The sequence below is a fragment of the Elephantulus edwardii genome, unplaced genomic scaffold, assembly GCF_000299155.1.
Source record: "Elephantulus edwardii isolate Elephantulus edwardi_28Jun2011 unplaced genomic scaffold, EleEdw1.0 scaffold00221, whole genome shotgun sequence".
NCBI lineage: Eukaryota > Metazoa > Chordata > Mammalia > Macroscelidea > Macroscelididae > Elephantulus > Elephantulus edwardii.
The window spans coordinates 5,031,327-5,050,617 of NW_006399971.1; the positions used below are offsets into that span (position 1 = coordinate 5,031,327).

At 35.7% G+C, this 19,291-nt stretch overlaps 1 protein-coding gene across 1 annotated transcript in view; it reads left to right on the forward strand.

Annotated features, from left to right (window-relative positions):
* The window catches only part of CLK4 (CDC-like kinase 4), a 21,862-nt gene extending 2,819 nt beyond the window's left edge, over nt 1-19,043 (forward strand). Inside the window, exons 2-13 of the mRNA XM_006898138.1 lie at nt 2,789-2,949; nt 7,805-8,027; nt 9,035-9,125; nt 9,526-9,592; nt 10,892-11,008; nt 11,100-11,266; nt 11,450-11,544; nt 11,779-11,908; nt 16,031-16,113; nt 17,642-17,721; nt 18,373-18,463; nt 18,557-19,043. Coding sequence (XP_006898200.1) covers nt 2,789-2,949; nt 7,805-8,027; nt 9,035-9,125; nt 9,526-9,592; nt 10,892-11,008; nt 11,100-11,266; nt 11,450-11,544; nt 11,779-11,908; nt 16,031-16,113; nt 17,642-17,721; nt 18,373-18,463; nt 18,557-18,697 — 1,446 coding nt within the window. The 3' untranslated portion in view covers nt 18,698-19,043. The remainder of the gene's footprint in view (nt 1-2,788; nt 2,950-7,804; nt 8,028-9,034; nt 9,126-9,525; nt 9,593-10,891; nt 11,009-11,099; nt 11,267-11,449; nt 11,545-11,778; nt 11,909-16,030; nt 16,114-17,641; nt 17,722-18,372; nt 18,464-18,556) is intronic.
* Nucleotides 19,044-19,291: the final 248 nt, after the last annotated feature.

Genomic DNA, 19,291 nt, shown 5'->3' on the forward strand with positions numbered 1-19,291 from the left:
TGGTACTAGGGATATTGTTGCTGATGTTAGATGGATCTTAGCTGAAAGCAGAGAATACCAGAAGAATGTCTGTGTTTCATTGATTATGCAATGGCATTTGACTGCGTGGATCATAACAAACTGTGGCTGACTCTGAGAAGAATGGGAATCCCAGAACATTTAATCGTGCTAACGCGAATTTAATAAGGTGGAGGTAGACTTCCAAAATTAAACTAGGGCAAAACAGATCTAGAGTTTTCACAAGGAGCTCATTCTTGTTTCAGTATTTGCATTGAAATGTGTGAGAGTTTGAATGTTTTTCTGAATCTCTAGATTTTCCTGCCTTTGACAGGGTACAATCTTTTTTTTTTAATAGAATACATGGTTTTATTAATGAAATGCACTTGGTGGACAAGGGTGCAATCTTAACACATTTCCATTACTGTCTCTTAGTGGCAAGTGTTTGCATGGCGTTTTTTTTGTTTTGTTATTTTTTCACTGACAAGTTCTGTCTTACATGCCTGGCATTCACAGGTTCTATTGTAATAACTGATTATTTGAGAATTCCACATTATTAGAGATGAGCTCATTATTCTGATAGTAGAAAAAGAAAGAGAAACCTAGAGCAAACACGTTTGGCAAAAACTGCAGTGATGAATTACTATCATGAGAATCTTCAGTCATCAGATAGTGTCATTTTGTTTGATATGGTGCTCAAGTATATAGAGATGAGAAGGCTAGTGCAAGGTTCAGACCTATTGTTTATAGGGTCATTATGAGTCCAGTACCTAACAACACGGACATCTAGTCAGAACTGGCTCATAAGTAACTATCAGAGTTGGGTTTTAGGAGGCTGTAAATTTCAGAGGAGGAAATTTCCCATCTTTATCCGTTAGATGCACAAGTGTATATTTGAACCTTTGGGTTAGCAAAACTCCTCACAAACTATAACACCAAAGCTCCCTACATTGTTGCCCTGTACCATCCACTCTGAACCGATCCTCCAGCAAGTTTTCAGAGGTAGTAAATCACAAGGGATGAGATTGCCCATCTTTCTCCTACAGAGAAACTGGTGGATTTTGATTGCTTGCCTTTGGATTGCCAACCCAATTCCTCTAACACTAAGCCACCAGAACTCCCTATAGGACAGAGGAATCTGTGAGAGTATTTGTTCAAGGATGCTGGAAAGCTATTTAAAGGGCTCCTAATGTGATTAAAATATAGCTGATAATTGAAGGAGTCTGGGAAATTCCACTAGAACTAGAAATTCATTTTATAACTCTGCTGAAGGAAGTTTGATCTTTGGCCTTTTACTTCAGGTAAGTTTGCTGTAATGACTTTCGCCAAATTTTTATTCCATCCAAGGAGCCCTTGGGGCATGGCACAGCACAGTGGTTAAGCATTCGGCTAACCAAGAGATCTGTAATTCCAACCCCCTTGCTTAGGGATTCTGTGTCACATGAGGTCACTAGGAATTGGAATCAGCTTGATGGCACCTTACAATAACTCTATATCCCATGCTTACATCTAAGCACTTACTCACTTCTACTGAAGTGTTAGGATTCGTATTTACTTAATGTGATCATACTTAATAGCTGTAGAATTTGGATTCAACAAACATGAGTTAAAGCAAGTTAAAAGGTTTGATGGCATGATTCTTTAAGTTTTTAGGGATTGCTTTTCAGGAGGATGGTCCTGCCTTATTTCAACAGCTTGCTTTAATCTACTTAAAATGATTATTTTAATTTGCATTTCTTTGCTTACTTATTAAGTCATTTGGGTAAACCACATGACGTTAACAAAATTGGTTGTGCTCCATTTTAGTTTTTTCTGGTTTCTTGCTGAAGTTAGTCTTCTCACTTTATCTTTTAAACTCACACTGTTTCGTGGAGTTTATTTATATCATGGTTAAAAGTTTAACTGCTTTGGAAAAGAGCTAAGATAGAGAGAAGCAGGTAGAAGATGGCATTAAGCACATATACTGGACTGAACTGAGTCTATGGTAGTGGGGTTGTAGGTGGAGTCATTCATAGTTGTTGCTGTCATCCTTCTAATTTCACTCTGACCACATTTTAACTATGCAGCCTCCTACATTGGTTTCTCTTACAGAGCATTTCAGAGCTATAACAACTAGATTTACGAGTAACTTCTGGATAATAAGAAAATACACTTGAAAAAAAAAAAAAAAGAAAATACACTTGTTGAATAAAGATCATTCTATAAATCACATCTTATTGAGTTATTGTCTCAAAGCTTGGAGGCATTGTGAAATTTAGAGAAGTGAATTCTGCAGAGTAAGAAACTTTATTAATATGTATAAGGCAAAATAATCTCCCACATGTACTGTTCCTGAGTATTTTCTCTGGTTTAAGTTATTCATAATACAGAATTTTATGTTTATATCAAATCCTTTTCTAGATTTCCACCAGTTACTGAAAATGGGTGTTTTTTTTTTAAAAAAAAAAGCATAAAGAACTTGGATTGTGCTGTCTTAGTGTTGGTGTCTAATTCTATGTGACACTTACATCATCTTGATATAGAGCCCCATGAATTGCAAAACATTACCTAAAAAGATTTTAGATAAGGGGCATTGATTTGTTATGTGTAATGGAAAAACTGTAAATGGATAATAATGATGGTTGTACAACGTAATTAATTAAATGCCATTGAGTTTGTTATATTTATTACAGCTTTTTAAAAAAGATTTTAGAACCTATGTTTGGAATGTTTAGGTTTAATGTATAATAGTTTATTTAACATGGTCATCTACCTTATAACTTCTCCAATTCCGTTTTCATTCTTTTTACAGATGCGGCATTCCAAACGCACTCACTGCCCTGATTGGGATTCCAGAGAAAGTTGGGGACATGAAAGCTACAGTGGAAGTCATAAACGGAAGAGGAGGTCTCACAGTAGCACACAGGAGAACAGGCATTGCAAACCGCATCCTCAGTTTAAGGAATCTGATGGGTAAATTACTTTTGAACTAATTCTAATAGTTTCTAGTGGTTTGTCATGTGCATATTTAATGTTTTAATTTGTCATTTGTTTTGGAATTAAGTAAGCAAATATTTATTCATTAAAAAGGTTAAGTATCTATTTCTTGGATAAACACTTTATAGATGCAGAGGCTGCAGCTGTGTGTAAAAATTCTTTTATATCTTTCTGGCAGTGGTTGAAGACAATATCCATAAGTGAATCTTAAACATTAAGTGCTCACTTTTATGCATGGTATTCTAAAGAATTGCCAAAAAAAAAAATCCTATAATTAGGCTGCCGATAAGTAACATAGTTAGGGAGATGAGACACATGTATGTGTTTACAGGTTCTGTTCGTAGATAAGTAATATATGTAGGGTAATATATATGTTTGGGTTTTTATCTCTGGTGGCATAGGCTGTAGGAAGCCAGCCCTCTGGCAGTTCAAATCCACCTTTAATTTTCTTGGCAACCATAAGAGTGAAAGATGGGCAGATATCAGCCTTTAAAACCCAATGGTGGGTCGTAAGAACCATTCCTTAGGCAGTAGCCAGTAATTTAGAAAAGGATATTTAAGTTACAAATTCTAATAGCTAGGAATGAGTATTAATTAAAATCAAATAGTGTCTGTTCTGTTTTATTATATTCATAACTGTAAAATTTGGAGTTAAAACATTTAAATAGTGCTCATTTTTAAAACTCCTAAATGAAAGACCTGGTGAATAGAGTTTCTTTTCACTCTGTTCTTAGTTTTCCTTTCTCATGTTTTGTTGGTTCTATGTTTCTCCATTGAGACTGTTTGCCAAATTGATTTCCAAATTAGCCAGATGGGGTTACTTTAAAAAAACAGTATGTAGGGGTTTTTTTTCCTTCTCAATGCTAAATAGACTTGTCTGCAGAACAGTGAGCCTTGCAGTCAATGTAAATTATTATCCATCACACTGTTTTATGGAGGCAGAGTTTACGATGGAATTTTAGTTACCAGAACTAATTGATGTTTATACTACAGGGAAAAATGTGTGTATAATTATTAGTAAGTAAAATGAACTCTCTGTAAGCTAATATAATAATATTTAATTATTCATATATTACAATCTTCAAGTGATAAACATTTCATTCTTGCTCAGAACTCATTAATTATTCTAAAATACTGGATCAATCCTAACCTAGTATCTTCTTTCTTGGAAATTTTGGGTAATAATTGCTCTTCATAAAACAAAATGTTCTGGTTGCCTGTTTGAAGATTTTAAAACTTTATTGCAGGATAAAATTTGGATTTTTATCCTCCGTTACTTGGATATAATATGTATATACACACACGCATCTTTGCCTCTTATTATTTTCAAAAAATAGATTGTAAAAGGGGTAATTTTCAAATTGAAGAATTTATTCTTGTATGACTCTTGCTATAAAATCAACTTCCCCCCCAAAGGTTTTTTCCAAGTTTATTCCTATAACATACTCTTCAAGGGTAGTATTTTGTTTTCATGTTAAATTTTGGTGTGTCTGTCCACTTTTGTATCCTATTGACTTGGATTTTTTTTTTAATTCTTTGTCATTTTTTCTGTTAAAGTGCCTTTTTTTTTCCTTTCTTACTGGCTTGTAAGATTTTTTATGATATATTATCAACCCTTGTTGTATTTATAAAGGAGCTCTCAGGGCCTGGTACATGAGTTGCATTGTCAGTAGGCAGTTTGAATTCATTAGCTGCTCTATACGAGAAAGATGTCTATTGTCCTGCAATCTGGAAATTTGCTGGAGGGTCAGCTCTGAGTCACTACTGAGTCAATGGCATGTAGCAACAGCAGTGTCCTATCTCTAGCAAAATATCTTTTTTAAAGTAACCTGTGAATTAGTAATCCTTCCTACAGGTTTTATTCTATTTAAACGTCACCTTTATATATTGTGGTCACAAGCCTTATTAAATACCTTTCAAATGCAATATCAATTCTTGGGCCATTGATTCTCAAATTTTAAAGTAAAAGTAATTAATTCCTTTGGAAGTATGTTTGAAATGCAGAATGCCAAATTTAGGAAAGGCCCAAGAATCTATCTTTTTTTTAACAGAAATTCCATATTCTGATATAGATGACAAGCAGCACTCCCTTTGAGAATATTTTGATGATATATATTTATCATATATCTAGATAAAAGGGAGCTCTAGAGGCAAGAAGCTGCGCTGCAATCCCAAAGGCGCGTAGTTGAGGCCACCAGCTCCTCCACGGGAGGATGGGCAATCTCCTCCCATGTGAATAACTGCCCACCAGAGGTCAGTTCTGACTCTGTGGTACTCAACAACATATCTAGATAAATAAATAACATGTTTGGAAGCAGGAGTGACATCCACTTCCTAAATAACATCCCTCCAGAAACTTGATGAACTTTGATAAATGTCAATAGTTGTAGAGGCTTCAAGCCTTTTGTTCATAGGGTCACTATGAATCGTGCTTGACTCGAAGGCAATCAACAACAACAACAATATTTGTCATACATTTAGGGAGCTTTGGTGGCCTAGTGGCAAGAAGCTGCACTATAATCCCAAAGGCACACTGAAGCCACCAGCTTCTCCATAGGAGAAGAATGGGCAGTCTCTTCAACTGCCTCTGAAAACCCGCCAGAGGGTCAGCTATGGCTCAGTTCCAACTCGACAGTACACAACAACATCATTATCATTTAGCTTATTTATTTGCCTATATCTCCCTATGTTGAAAACTCCTCTTGCTCTCCTGAGGAGTGCTTACACAGATCCATCCCCAAGCCTTTTTGGATGTTGTCTAAATATGAAATGGTAGTTAAGAAATTTCTTTCAACTTTGTTCAAGTCCTGACTTCCACTTAAGATACAACTCTGTTGCCATCTTTTTTAGGAAAACCCTGACACCGTAAGAAAACTCTGTTCTTGCTTTTTATAGCCCTGGAGAGTCATATATGACTCTATTGTTTCCTACTCTTGGGTTTCTTTACTTTTTATGTGAATAATATAGTATTGCTCGTTATTTGCTGGCAGCACTTTGCCTTATATCAGTTTTTAACTCCCACACTACCTGTATGGAAGTAAATACAGATCTTTATGAGTTTTGGCTTTTTTTAAAGACCACAGTGAAATATTTATGGAATAGCTAGTGAATATTTTAAAAAATTAAATTGCTCTGTTCATCCCATCTATGTATAGACTTTATAATTTTATACACTTTATTTGTGTTACCTCCAAACCTGGTCATTAAAGATTGAAGAGCAGATCATCTTTTTGTTTATCCTCATGATGTTCCTTCATCCCATGTTTTCTTTTTCTGTTGACTCTTTATGGATAACTAACTCCAATTGCATGTAATAGTACATTTAAAGGTTCTTTGCGTTAGGTTTTTTTTTCCTAGCAGATAGAATTGTGGCTGTTTATGAAGAGGATTCCCTTTAGAGTATGGTCATTTTTAGCCTTATGTGTTATAGCTATCTCCCTGACATCTCCAAGCCTGATGATCAGATCCCTAACATAACTTCTTTGGCCTTAATATCCTTAGTTGTTTCTCCAGGAAGTAGAGCAGGCTTACACCGGAGGAAGGGAAGGAGGTTCTTGTAGCCTCCCCAGCGGTGGATATGATGCTAACCATTGGATAGCAATTTTAGAGTTAGTACTTTCTTTCTTTTGAAGCCAGCTTCTAGAAAAAAGAATGTCATGTTCTATGTTCTGGGGAAGGAAAGGGGTTGGTGAGGGCAATCTATTCAACATCTATCACTCCATTGCTTGTCAGAATTATTTTAGCTGATTTGTCTGACTGGGCAGGTGTCCCCTCTCTCCCTCAGTGCTCCATGTGCATCCCTTTTGAAGCTTCGCATTCTGTTGAAGAGGACACTCATCCCAGGTAGAGAGGGGGATGGGAAGTTGGGCCAATTGAATCTAAGTCCTTTTCTTTCCACCAAATAAAGGCAATTTAACTGGAATTACTGACTTTTGAAATTCTTTACCAATTCTTTGCTTTTCTTGGATAAGGTCCATTGCTTTCATTAGCTTCTCAAAGGCTTAGAAGTCAGGCGCTGTGGTATTAGATGATGCTATGCTGTCCACCATGTTCAACTCTTGTTTGTTTCTCTGATAGGATTGATAAGATATTAGAGTGAAGAATGGTATAGAATAATTTCTGCAATCTGGGCAGGCAAGAAGGAAAACTTGCCTTTTTGAGGGAGAGTATGTTTTCAATGTCCTTGATATCTGAGGCCATCCTGAAAAACCTTATTGTCTATTTCTCAATCATAGTACGAGGTTAAAATACAAGCAGGAAAGAAGAACAGGATTAAGTAATGTGTATAATAAAATTGGCCAGTATAATAAGGGTTAGAACAAAATCTCAACTATGACAAATAATTTTTCTCTCAGAGATCTTAATTATATCATCTGTAAAATGAAAGGGCTGGAATACATTTAAGGTTCATTCCAGCTTTAATAACCTTTCATGAAAGCTTTCTATTAAGTGCCAGGAGATAACTAAAATACTCTTTAACACTAACAGGATAAGGAATCTTGTTTTGCCTGCCTCTTAATTCTGTGTGGGTAAGTGAGAGAAGAGAAAGCCTAGTTCCAGATGCGTATGCATCACAATTTTGTGAGTTTTGTCATTTAACTTGGTCCAGAAGGTAAAGGAACACTAAATATAATTGGGTGATTTAGCTCAAACTGTTTCTTGGTATGAAATGCCTGACTGCAATTTAAATAATGGAAAGTTATGGACTCATTAACTATTTAGTTTTACAAGAAAAAATGTAGTCAATTTGAAATAATTAAAAGAATGTTTTGTCTGAGCTACATTGTTTTAGGATGAAAAGAATAATTTTATGTCCTTTAATGTTTTGCAGTCATTATTTAGAAGCAAGGTCCTTGAATGAGAGAGATTATCGGGACCGGAGGTACATTGATGAATACAGAAATGACTACTGTGAAGGATATGTTCCTAGGCATTATCAAAGAGACATTGAAAGCAGTTATCGAATCCACTGCAGTAAATCTTCAGGTCAAAGCAGGAGAAGCAGTCCTAAAAGGAAGCGTAATAGACACTGTTCAAGTCATCAGTCTCATTCGGTATGATTGCTTCGGGTTTTATTTTGGGTGGATTCTTAATTGTGTGTAAAAGTTCTTAGTGGGTTGATAGGTTGGAAAAGTGCCTTTATATGTACAGTACTGTTATTAGAAGTAGGTTTATATTAAATGAATCCTTAAAGGAAACATAAAAATGCTTAGCTTGAAATCTTGTGTATTTGTTAGCTAGGCCTCATTTCCAACATTTGCTCATTTTCTGCAGAGGAGATCATGAGTTTGATATTAACACGCACCCAGATTTTCTTTTATATTGTTTTATTTGAAAATAAACTCCTTTCCTAGTACTTGGAAGTAAATTTGGGGAAAATTGCACTGGTAGAAACTTAAATGTTGTTTATCTGAATATAGCAGCATAATTTCATAGCACAACATATTTGTCTACGCCTAGTTGAGTTGAAATTTTTAAAATGGGTGCTAAATGGGAAATAAAGTATCAAAAACAACTAGCTTTTTTGGTACTCACATCTCACCTTAATTAACTTTTAATATTTTTCTTCCCAATGTTCTTTAAGGAGAACATTGAAATTAGTCTTTATCTTTTCCCCTTTTGTGTTAATCATGTATGTTTAAAAATATTGCTAAGTATGACAAATTTCAACTAGGTTTGACGTTTTAAAACATTTTTTTGACAAATAGCTTATGCTATTTATAGCAAAAAAGTAGTAAATCATGACATTGCATTCTTTAAATCTCAGACTTCATTTAAATCAGTATTTTAAAGAGACAATTGTGTTGTTTTTTTCTATTGCCACTTTAAGTATCTTATCTGAAAATCTGTTCCTTGCCATGTTTTTCTTCTGTAACATAAACTGTGCCCTGTGAATTTCTGGGGACTGAATTTGAAATTGCTCCTGCCAACTGTTCGTGGCCTGGTGCTTATCTGAATGCCTGAATATCTCCCCGCTGAATGAATTGCGTATTCTGCCCTGAATTCACTCTGATATATTGATTGGCTGGACGATCTTGGTGCTGCCCACTTGCCGTTCCAGAAGAGCCACCGAAGGAAAAGATCCAGGAGTATAGAGGATGATGAGGAGGGTCACCTGATCTGTCAAAGTGGAGACGTTCTAAGAGCAAGATGTATAGAATATTTTTCAACACTTTTTAAACTTTGCAGACAGAATTATCTTTTTTAAGACTAGTTTATCAGCGGGGGGCTAAGGAACTCTTCATTATTGTTTTGTTTTGTTTTTTGTGGGTTTGTTTGTTCTTTTGCATATCTTCTTTTCTGTAGAATTTAAATATTTCTACTCTAAAGTTCCAAAATAATCAGTGGAATTTGAAATTAGAGCATGAAAGATAGCTCTATCTAATTGTTTTTGTAGCAGCTGAAAATAAAATAATTTTGAGTGCTGAAGCCTTAGTTATGCTTTGATAGATCATTTGAAAATATTCCACTTTTAAGTATTCATTATTTGAATAACTTAATCATTTGTACTCAGATGCTTAACACTGTTTTCCTTCCACCCTCCCTCTTTAGATGAAATCGTGGATACTCTTGGTGAAGGGGCTTTTGGCAAAGTGGTAGAGTGCATTGATCATGGCATGTAAGTTTTTTGGTTTTACTTTCTTTGATAATTCTGGTATCTTTGGTGTGAAAGGTCCATAATTTAGGTTTAAGGTATTTAAATGATACCCATGTAATTTCTTAGAAGGGATAGTCAACAGTATTTTTTTAATTATATGATTAGCTTACCGTGAGTGGATTTTGATCAAGAATCCTAAAAATCCAATCAACGATTCATTGAAATTAAAGGACATGTTCAAATGAAAGTATGATGTAGTTAGGCCTACCTCTTTAAGTAGAGATTTAGAGTGGTTTTACTTTTTGGTTTTGGATTATAGAAACAATGAAGCCTGTTTGAGGTGAAAAACATTTATTCCAAAAGAATAATATATACATTTTATCTTTAACTTCCTAAGCTCAAATGCATATGTATTACTTGCAGCCTACATTACAATGTCAACATTCTTTAATGAGGCACTCTAAGCTCTCTGTAACTTGACCTTTATACCTGTGGTTTATAAACCTTTGTTGGTATCCCTCTTTAGAATTTTTGTAAAACTGCATTTTTCTAAATTACCTCCTGAAAGTTTCATCACAAACCTAAAGGAGGCAGATGTGTTTTTGAAACGAGGACAAAAATTGAAAATTCTCATTCATAGCACTATTCTTAGGAATGCTGCAGTCCTGCACTGTAGTTTTTTCTACCTACTTTCACCAATTAATATGCTAAACATTTTCTTGGCTTCATTAATATTTACTTTGCCTGTGTGTTCTGTTTCTATCTCACATTTGACAGTTTATCTGTCTTTTCTGGGCCCAGTTCTATACCTCTGAAGTCTGCTTTCTCCTTGTTCTTAGAATCACTGTATTCTAAGCACTTCTGACATAATGATACTTTGTTCAAGTATCAGTGAGGCACATAGCCACAGTTCTCACCCTTTTATCACTAACACTTCATCTGTTTATGTCAGTAGGTCTAGTCTGGTAAATTTATTATGATTCAAAACTACAATGGAACAAAAAGATATTGGCTCACAAATTTGTACTAAAATTTGTACTAGTGGGAGTTTAGGATATTTTCACTAGTAGCATGTTCTGTATTTGGTTTAAAATTCTAGAAACAAACAATAAAATTAATTTGATAATAAGGAAATCATAGCTCCTTAATAAAGTTTGTCACTTACTTGGAGGAACTTTTTTTATACAATCTAATGTACTAAGTTTGGTTTGTTTGGGTTTTTTTAAATAAAAATAACAAAACTGACAAGACTTCTTTAGCAGAAATATTGCTTCAGTCCACTTAATGTATTGATTAATTTTCTTTTAATTTTGTTTTAAGGAATGGCATGCATGTTGCAGTGAAAATTGTAAAAAATGTAGGTCGATACCGTGAAGCAGCTCGTTCAGAAATTCAGGTGTTGGAACACTTGAATAGTACTGATCCTAATAGTGTCTTGTAAGTATAAACTTGAACTATGAGCTTTAATATTACATAATCAGAATCAGAATTCTTTGAATGAATTTATTTTTGTTTTGATGTGTTTTAGCCGATGCGTCCAGATGCTGGAGTGGTTTGATCATCATGGTCATGTTTGTATTGTGTTTGAACTGCTGGGACTTAGTACCTATGATTTCATTAAAGAAAACAGCTTTCTGCCATTTCAAATTGATCACATCAGGCAAATGGCATATCAGATCTGCCAGTCAATAAATTGTAAGTATATACAGAAAGTAAGTAAGTATATACCAGAAATTTAAAGTTGTTATTAAATGAGCAGCACAAAAACACATTGTCAGTAAAAATGCACTTATTACAGGTAAAACTGAAACCCCTTCCTAAACTCCCACTAGTACAAATTTCATTTGTAAGCTAATAATGTCTTTTGTTCCTTTGTAGTTTTGCATCATAATAAATTAACCCATACAGACTTGAAGCCTGAAAATATTTTATTTGTGAAGTCTGACTATGTAGTCAAATATAATTCTAAAATGGTAAGTTAAAGATGAGTTCTAATTTTGGTGACTGTTTCTCAAATATACTTGGTAACCCTTAGGAAAGTTATTTCATACCTTAAGCTCATGGTATACCAATATTTAAGCAAGGGTAATCCTCCTTTGCCTTTCTGATGGGATTGGGGTAAAAATAAAAATTATAATTATGACTCTTGCTTTACAATTTACTTCACGTCTTTAATGATTGTCATGTTTACCCAACTCTGTCTCTAGAAACGTGATGAACGCACGCTGAAAAACACAGACATCAAAGTTGTTGATTTTGGAAGTGCAACGTATGATGATGAACATCATAGTACTTTGGTGTCTACACGGCATTACAGAGCTCCAGAGGTGATTTTGGGTCAGTAGAACCAGATTTCTTTTTTTTTTTTTTTTCATTTAATATTTTTTTATTGTTATTTACACATAGGTTTACAGAATATGTTGGTTTTTCTTCAGTCATTCACATGTTTTGTTTTATAGCGTTTAGTATAATATCCATAAGGCAATCACATTTTTCCTATTTCCTCCCTTTAATTCTAATTTCCATTAATCCTCCTATCCTACTAGTTCTTGCCTTCAAGACTTTATCTTGGGTACATGTCTATCTCCTTAGTGGTGGTGGACTTGCTAGTTATTCTAAGGAGTGTGTCTCCCTGGTGTTTCCTATAGACACAGTCTTGCTGGAAGCCCAGGCCACATCTATGGCCTGTGTTCAAGTCATCCCTCTTTTTTTTGGGTGGGGGGGTTGTTGTTTTCAGGTTTCCTGGGGGAGAGGGTGGCAGAAGGTAGCCTAGATAAAATTCTCTGGATACCCTAGGCATTTTTTTTCCTACCCAGGGGTCAGATGGGATAATCTGGGGACAGGGGAGCTCACCCCAAGCTGAGGGCCAAGGACAGCCTGCCCCGGGCAGGGCTACACACCCCCATGAGCTGGCTGGTAGACTCCCCCTGTAATTTCCCCCACCCCAATCTGGTCCCCTCTCCTGACTGAGGACTGTGTTGTCAGGGACATCTTCTCTAATTCCAGTACCACCACTTTTACCCCCCCCCCATAAGTGGTCATACTGTAATTTGAAGTAGGTCTCATTGCCCTCCCCCTTTATAAATGGCAAAGGGAACCTGAGAATTGTGAACAGGCTTCCCCCAGGTCTAAACAACTTTTGGCAGAAGCATTCAACAGATACGTGGTGCATTTTAGGATATCGGTCCTCTTGTACATGCTGCCACTGTTAAGTGTCATCAAGTAGACAACTCACAGTGACTTTCAACAATCAGTTGTATAGGTGATCATCTTGTCTGGCTTTCCAAGGAAACCCAAACTTGCAGGCAGCTCGGCACTCCCTTAACTGTCCTCGCAGATCTCCCACCAAAGTCTGTTTTAAAAGATGGCGTTTCCCCACAGAACTCTGGGAGTTGTAGTCTGTACCTCTGGGAGCTGTAGTCTCTGGGAGTTGTAGTCTGTATGATTTGAAGGTAGAGGGGTTTGGGGTGGCTGGGTCACATGCCCTGGCCCGGCACTCCCTCCACTGTCCTCACAGATCTCCCACCAAAGTCCGTTTTTTTTCCAGTTAATTTCAGTTAATTTTTTTTATAACGTAGTATTCAATAGATTTTTACTGTATGGAAATGTCATTAATACCCACTGATTGCATGGGTTTACTGCTTCTTGTAGAAGTTTTGTAGGTAAAGTAGAAGAGCAATGTTGCATTCTCATATATAATAAATTGTTACATAATATCATCTTGATGGGAAAGAGAACTAGTGAAGTTTCTTTGAGGTTATATTTCACTTGTAGCTATTTTGCTTCAGGCTTTCATCTGAGCAATTATTTTGCTAATAACCAATATCTGACTTTTTCTGCCTTGGAAACTGTTAGATAACCTCGGAATATATTATTTTGTATTAAGAGTTATGTTTCTCTGTAAGCTCTCCTGCTGGCTAACCCACCTTCACGTCATCTTTCAAAACTATTGATAGTTGGATTTTCATAGTTTCTTACTTATTATCCTCAGTCTTCTAGGTCATAGTGATTTATGCCTAGTGTTGTTTCTCTTCTTGTTCCTGCTGTCATCTTCTGCCTTAATCCGTCTTCCTATCAGCTGTCTGCTCACAGTTTCTTCACACAGAAGAAACACAATAATAAACAAACTAATTATTTTAATAAAAGTTCTGACTCAAATTCCTACAGTCTGCATCGTGCAGTGTTGGTCTCTGCATGCTGCTTTGGTCTCTCTGATGGCCTGTTTCTGTGCTGCTTGCCGCTCCTCCAGCTTCTTTTGCTGTTTCATCCACCACCGCCATCTTGGTTTGATTTTGAACCAGATTTCTGTTAATATAGTTGAAGAACTGTTTGTTCTATATTTCGTGCTAGTGGTGTGGGACCCTTGACAGGATAGATTAACACAGTGACTATACAATGGGCTTAAGCATAACAAATTGTGAGGATGACACAGCATAGGGCAGGATTCAGAACTTTTGTTCCTAGGGTCGCTATGAGTCATAGTCAACTTGACAGCACCTAATGGCAAGCAGCAGTGGTTGAAGAATTTTTTAGTGCTCAGAAATAATTTTCCATTTTCATAAAGGCTTTGTGGTCTAATTTTTAGTTGCTAGGTAGGAAAAAACAATACCAACTGAAAACGAGGAGAATATGATCACAGTATGATTTTGAAATGATGATACCTCTCATATCATAACAGTTATGTCACTTAAATAATAGACATGTAGGGCCTCGAATACTTGTAATAGGGCTCATGTAATTGAGGAACTGAGTTTTCAATTTTTAAAAAAATTTAAATAGTCATATAAGGTTGTTATTAGATGCTGCCATGTCACATACAACCCACAGATCTGAATCCTGTCCTATGCTGTGCCATCCTTGCACTTTCTGACATGCTAGAGCACATTGTGGTAGTCACTGTATCAAGCCACCTGGTTGGTGATCTTCTCCTTTGCAGACGCTCTGCCTTTCCAAGCATCATGTCCCTCTCCAAGGAATAGCCCTTTCTGGCAACATGCCCAGAGTATATGAGGCGAAGCTTTTTAATTTTTAGGTTTGAAGAACACTCTAGCTGCACCCTCTCTAAGATGTATTTGTTTGTTCTTTGGGCAATCCCTGGGATGTTCAGTAATCTTCTCCAACACCACAGCTCAAAGGCATCTAATTCTTCTGTCATCCTTATTCGTTGTCCACATTCACTAACATGTTACCGGACACTTAGCTTAAGAGCATGTTTTTAAAATGGATTATAGGAGCTCTGCTTTAACACGTTGCTGCAGATGTGTTTTTAAGCATGGTCATCAATTTAAAAGTGTGCAGCAACGTGTTAGTAAGGCCAGGAAGGAATGGCTGTGTTGTGATAATATAGAAAGAATAATGATGTTGAGGATGGAACTCTAAAGAACAAAGAATGGACAAAGATATTTTCAGAGCCTGAAAATAATAAATTCCTGTACTGTATCAATTTTAAGATGCATATTTTCCCTCACATTTTAATACCTCTGAAGTTGGAACAAATACTTTTTTCTTGTTATTTTTGAGTACCATCAAGTCAGAGCTGACTCATAGCTGACCCTAGTGGGTTTTCAAAGACAGTTAATCTCAAAGGAGGAGATTGCCCATCTTTCTCCTGCAGAGCCTTTAGGATTGCAGCACAGCTTAACTGCTAGGCCACCAGAGCTCCCTAATGATTATGCATAGTCATCCTGAAAGGACATCTACAGATCCCTCTGTGTGTGGACTTAAATTACTTTGTAATTTCCATTTTTAGATGGAACTCTATATAATTCTTAGAATATTTATTAAACAGTGTTTTTTACAAGAAAAGAGATATACTCTTTATCTGGTACATCAATAAAGAAGTGACCCTACAGCACAATAACTGACAACCCAAAATCAGGCACTTTGCCCAAGGGAGAAAGATGAGCAGTTTCTTCCCTTGTGGTTACGAGAGCAGAGAAGAACTGCCCCATAGGTTTCCAGGGTAACAAATTGTTTCATGAGTGGCTGGTGGTGTGAATTGCCAAACCTTTCAATTAGCTGTAATTCACTTAAGCATTGTGCCCTTGATAATTGATAACTCATTGCAGTTGAATTGGAATCAACTCTGCTAACACTCCATTGAGTTTAAAAGGTTGTTAATTGCATAAAAAGAGATAGCCATCTTTCTTCTGATGAGCCACTAGTGAATTTGAACTACCAGAAAGGACCAGCTGGTAGTGTGTGCGTAGAGAATTGCACTGCTAATCCAAAGAAGTGGCACCTTTGAAGGTTTGAATCCACCTGCGACTTTTTGGGAGAAAAATAGACAATTTCCTGCTATGCAGTTTAGAGTTTTGGAAAACCTGCTGGGGGGGTCAGCCAAGAGTTATTTCCTTCCCAGTAGACTTTGTAAAGGTAGCATCCAGATAGAGAAGAATTTTGTAGGTTGGATACTAAAAGTTGTCACATAATAAAATGTTCATCTTTGTTTTTAAATAGCTTTAGGTTGGTCTCAGCCTTGTGATGTTTGGAGCATCGGTTGCATTCTTATTGAATATTACCTTGGCTTCACAGTCTTTCAGGTATGTATGTAGAAATAATCAGAAAATAATTAGAAGAAGTGCCATACCTCGGGATTCTTGAGGTTAAAAACATGCATATGCAAAATTCCTCTCTAAAATCACAGTTGAATGAGATACTGCAGTTTAGTGATTGGTCATAGTTCATTTTGCATGTCATTGGGATTCATATAAGGATTACATTATCTTACACTTCTTTTGTTTTTTTCTTTTTTTAACTTACAGAGCTTTTTATACATTTATATTGGCATTAATGTGGCCAATTTTAAAGAAGCTCTGGTGACCTAGTCAGGGAATTTTGCTGCCAGTCCAAAAGTATGCAGTTACAGCCTCAGAAAATCTGCCAGAGGGTCAATTATTGAGTCAGTTCCAACTAAACAGCAGTGAGGTGTTGGGTTGTTATTGTTGTTGTTTTAAGCTAAGTGTTAGAATGCTCTTGTGGCCTAGTGAGTAAAGAGTTGCACTTCCAGCCCAAAGGCAGGCAGTTTGAGCTAATCTGGGGGAGAAAGATGGGCAGTCTTTTCCTATATGATTTACAGCATCTGAAAACATGATGAGGGAGGGTCAGCTGTGAGTCCATTCCAACTCAGCAGCAATGAGAGAGAGAACAGAAATGTAAGTAACAGATTAAATGAGATGGATTTTCTGAGATTCTTCCTCAGTCATTTCTTAAATAAAAGAGTGGAAAAAATTAATAAAGCCGTTTACATTTATATTAAATAAGTTTTCACTGTACAGAACCTTGCTGGTTCATTTACAGAAAGATTTTTAATTTTATAATGAAAAAGACCAGGCCTGATAGAGATAGGAACATCAGGTTTCCACTGGTATGATAGAGACCAGTCACCTTTTGAGCCTGGCACTCTGACAGTACAGTCCGTAAGGTGCTGCTAACCCAAAAGTGATGCCTCTCTGGTAGTTTCAATTCACCAGCAGATCCAAGGGAAAAAGAGGGGTATTCACCTCCCTTTTAATTTACCACTTCTGAAAACCTGCTAGAGGGTCAGCTATGAGACAGTTCCAACTCAATGGTGGTGAAAGAGAGAAGCCTGGAACCGAATTCACCCCTCGCTCCACTAAAGTATGCATTATTGAAACAATACAAGGTCAAAGAGCAGCATTTGCCCAGAGATAAAAGCTTCAATGGCAGGGAGGGCTAGAAAAGGACAGGCAAAAAAACAGGAAACACCTGAAAAGGGAAGAGTGCAGGGATTACAATCAATGGCACAAAATACATGGAATGAAAAATTGGTAAATTATCATTCATTGCAAGAAGTTGGAGTTTTGTTTTTTGTTCTTTACAAAAATAAAGTACAGAAACCTGTAGGTGAGAAGGAAAAGACAGACTTATGTTGTTGAGTTTAGAGCACACAATAAAACTCTTAGGATTGTTCAGTCTGAAATATAAGGTAATTGATACATGTGAGGTAGGCTGGTCCTGTCCTTTTATGTCAGTACTGTTTCTGTGTATTGTCTTGTAATGTTCATTATGGGGGGGAAGAGAGTACTAATTTCTTTTGTGCTTTTTTAGACTCATGATAGTAAAGAACACCTGGCAATGATGGAACGAATATTAGGACCTATACCAACACACATGATTCAGAAAACAAGGTATGCTTTACAGTGAAAGCCTTTAGTTAAAGTGCGTTCAAAACCCAAATCTTAACACTTGTTCCAAAAAATGCAGAATTTGATATTTTCTTATTGTGCTAGTGAGAATTTATTGCATCTCGCCCTTTTTCAAAGGTGAAATTTTAAAAAATTAATGGTGTTTTTTTCCCGTGTAATCTAATAAACACCATGGGTTTTTTACAAACACCATGGTTTTTTTACACTTCAGTTAGATTTTGTATAACTGTTTCTTAACTTAATATAAAAATGATACATGGAACAGTGGAAACAGTTTGTTCTTTTTGTACTGAGAGCTAAATTTTCATTCTATACTTTGGTGATCAACTGTGTGTCTTTACTATAATGGCTCCAGAACATAGCTTCACCACAGATGTAACCTAAGGAATTAGTTAACTATTTCTAATGAAATCAGAATCCATAGGAATTGATTCAAGAATCTCTGGTTAGAAGCTGATATTATCCATGAATTGTATTTTAAAATTATAGGAATACTAACCCTCTGAATAGTAGATTAAAATGTTATGTAAAATACCTGCTAAAAAATCTTTTTTAAAATGTCTATGTGTATATGTGTATGTAGACATACAGAGATTTTGTTGTTTTACTTACCTAGTCTTGTTTTTCTTGTAGAAAACGCAAATATTTTCACCATGACCAGCTGGATTGGGATGAGCATAGTTCTGCTGGTAGATACGTTCGGAGACGCTGCAAACCATTAAAGGTAAAAGGAGGAAAACCCAAAACAAATTAATATTAGGAAACACAGGTTTTTCACTGTTTAATAGCATCTAAAAGTAATTTTTTTTTCTTTCAGGAATTTATGCTTTGTCATGATGAAGAACATGAGAAACTTTTTGACTTGGTTCGAAGGATGTTAGAATATGATCCAACTAAAAGAATTACCTTGGATGAAGCATTACAACATCCTTTCTTTGACTTATTAAAAAAGAAATGAATTGGAAATCAGTGGTCTTACTGTATACTTCTCTAGAAGAGATTACTTAAGACTGTGTCAGTCAACTAAACATTCTAATATTTTTTGTAAACATTAAATTATTTTGTACAGTTAAGTGTAAATACTGTATATTTTGTATCAATACAATATCTTGTTAAGCAAATGTGATAATTGATGAAACATAAAGGTGAACATTAATTTTCCTTTTTGAGCTTAACTATCATTTTTAAAGACCTTTGGAATATACTTTGTGTCCAGTGATAAATGTGATTGATCTTGCGTTTTTATACAATGAAAGTTGATTCTTTAAAGATTTTTTTGAGTAAAAGGAAATCTTTACTACTTTGTGCTCTGAATATTTTTATATGCTTTAGTTTTAGAACTTTTTAGCTACTTAATTTTTCATATAATTATTGAGTAGATTAGAAAAGTTATTAATTCTTGGTAGTACACATGAACATATTAGAAACCAAAATCTATAGGAAAATACCTATTTTGGGAAATCATATCATTAAATTGTGTGTATTAGATTCCTTCTCATTAAGTAGTATTAGTGGTAATGGTTGGCCTTAGAAGAAAGGTACTCACTCAGTT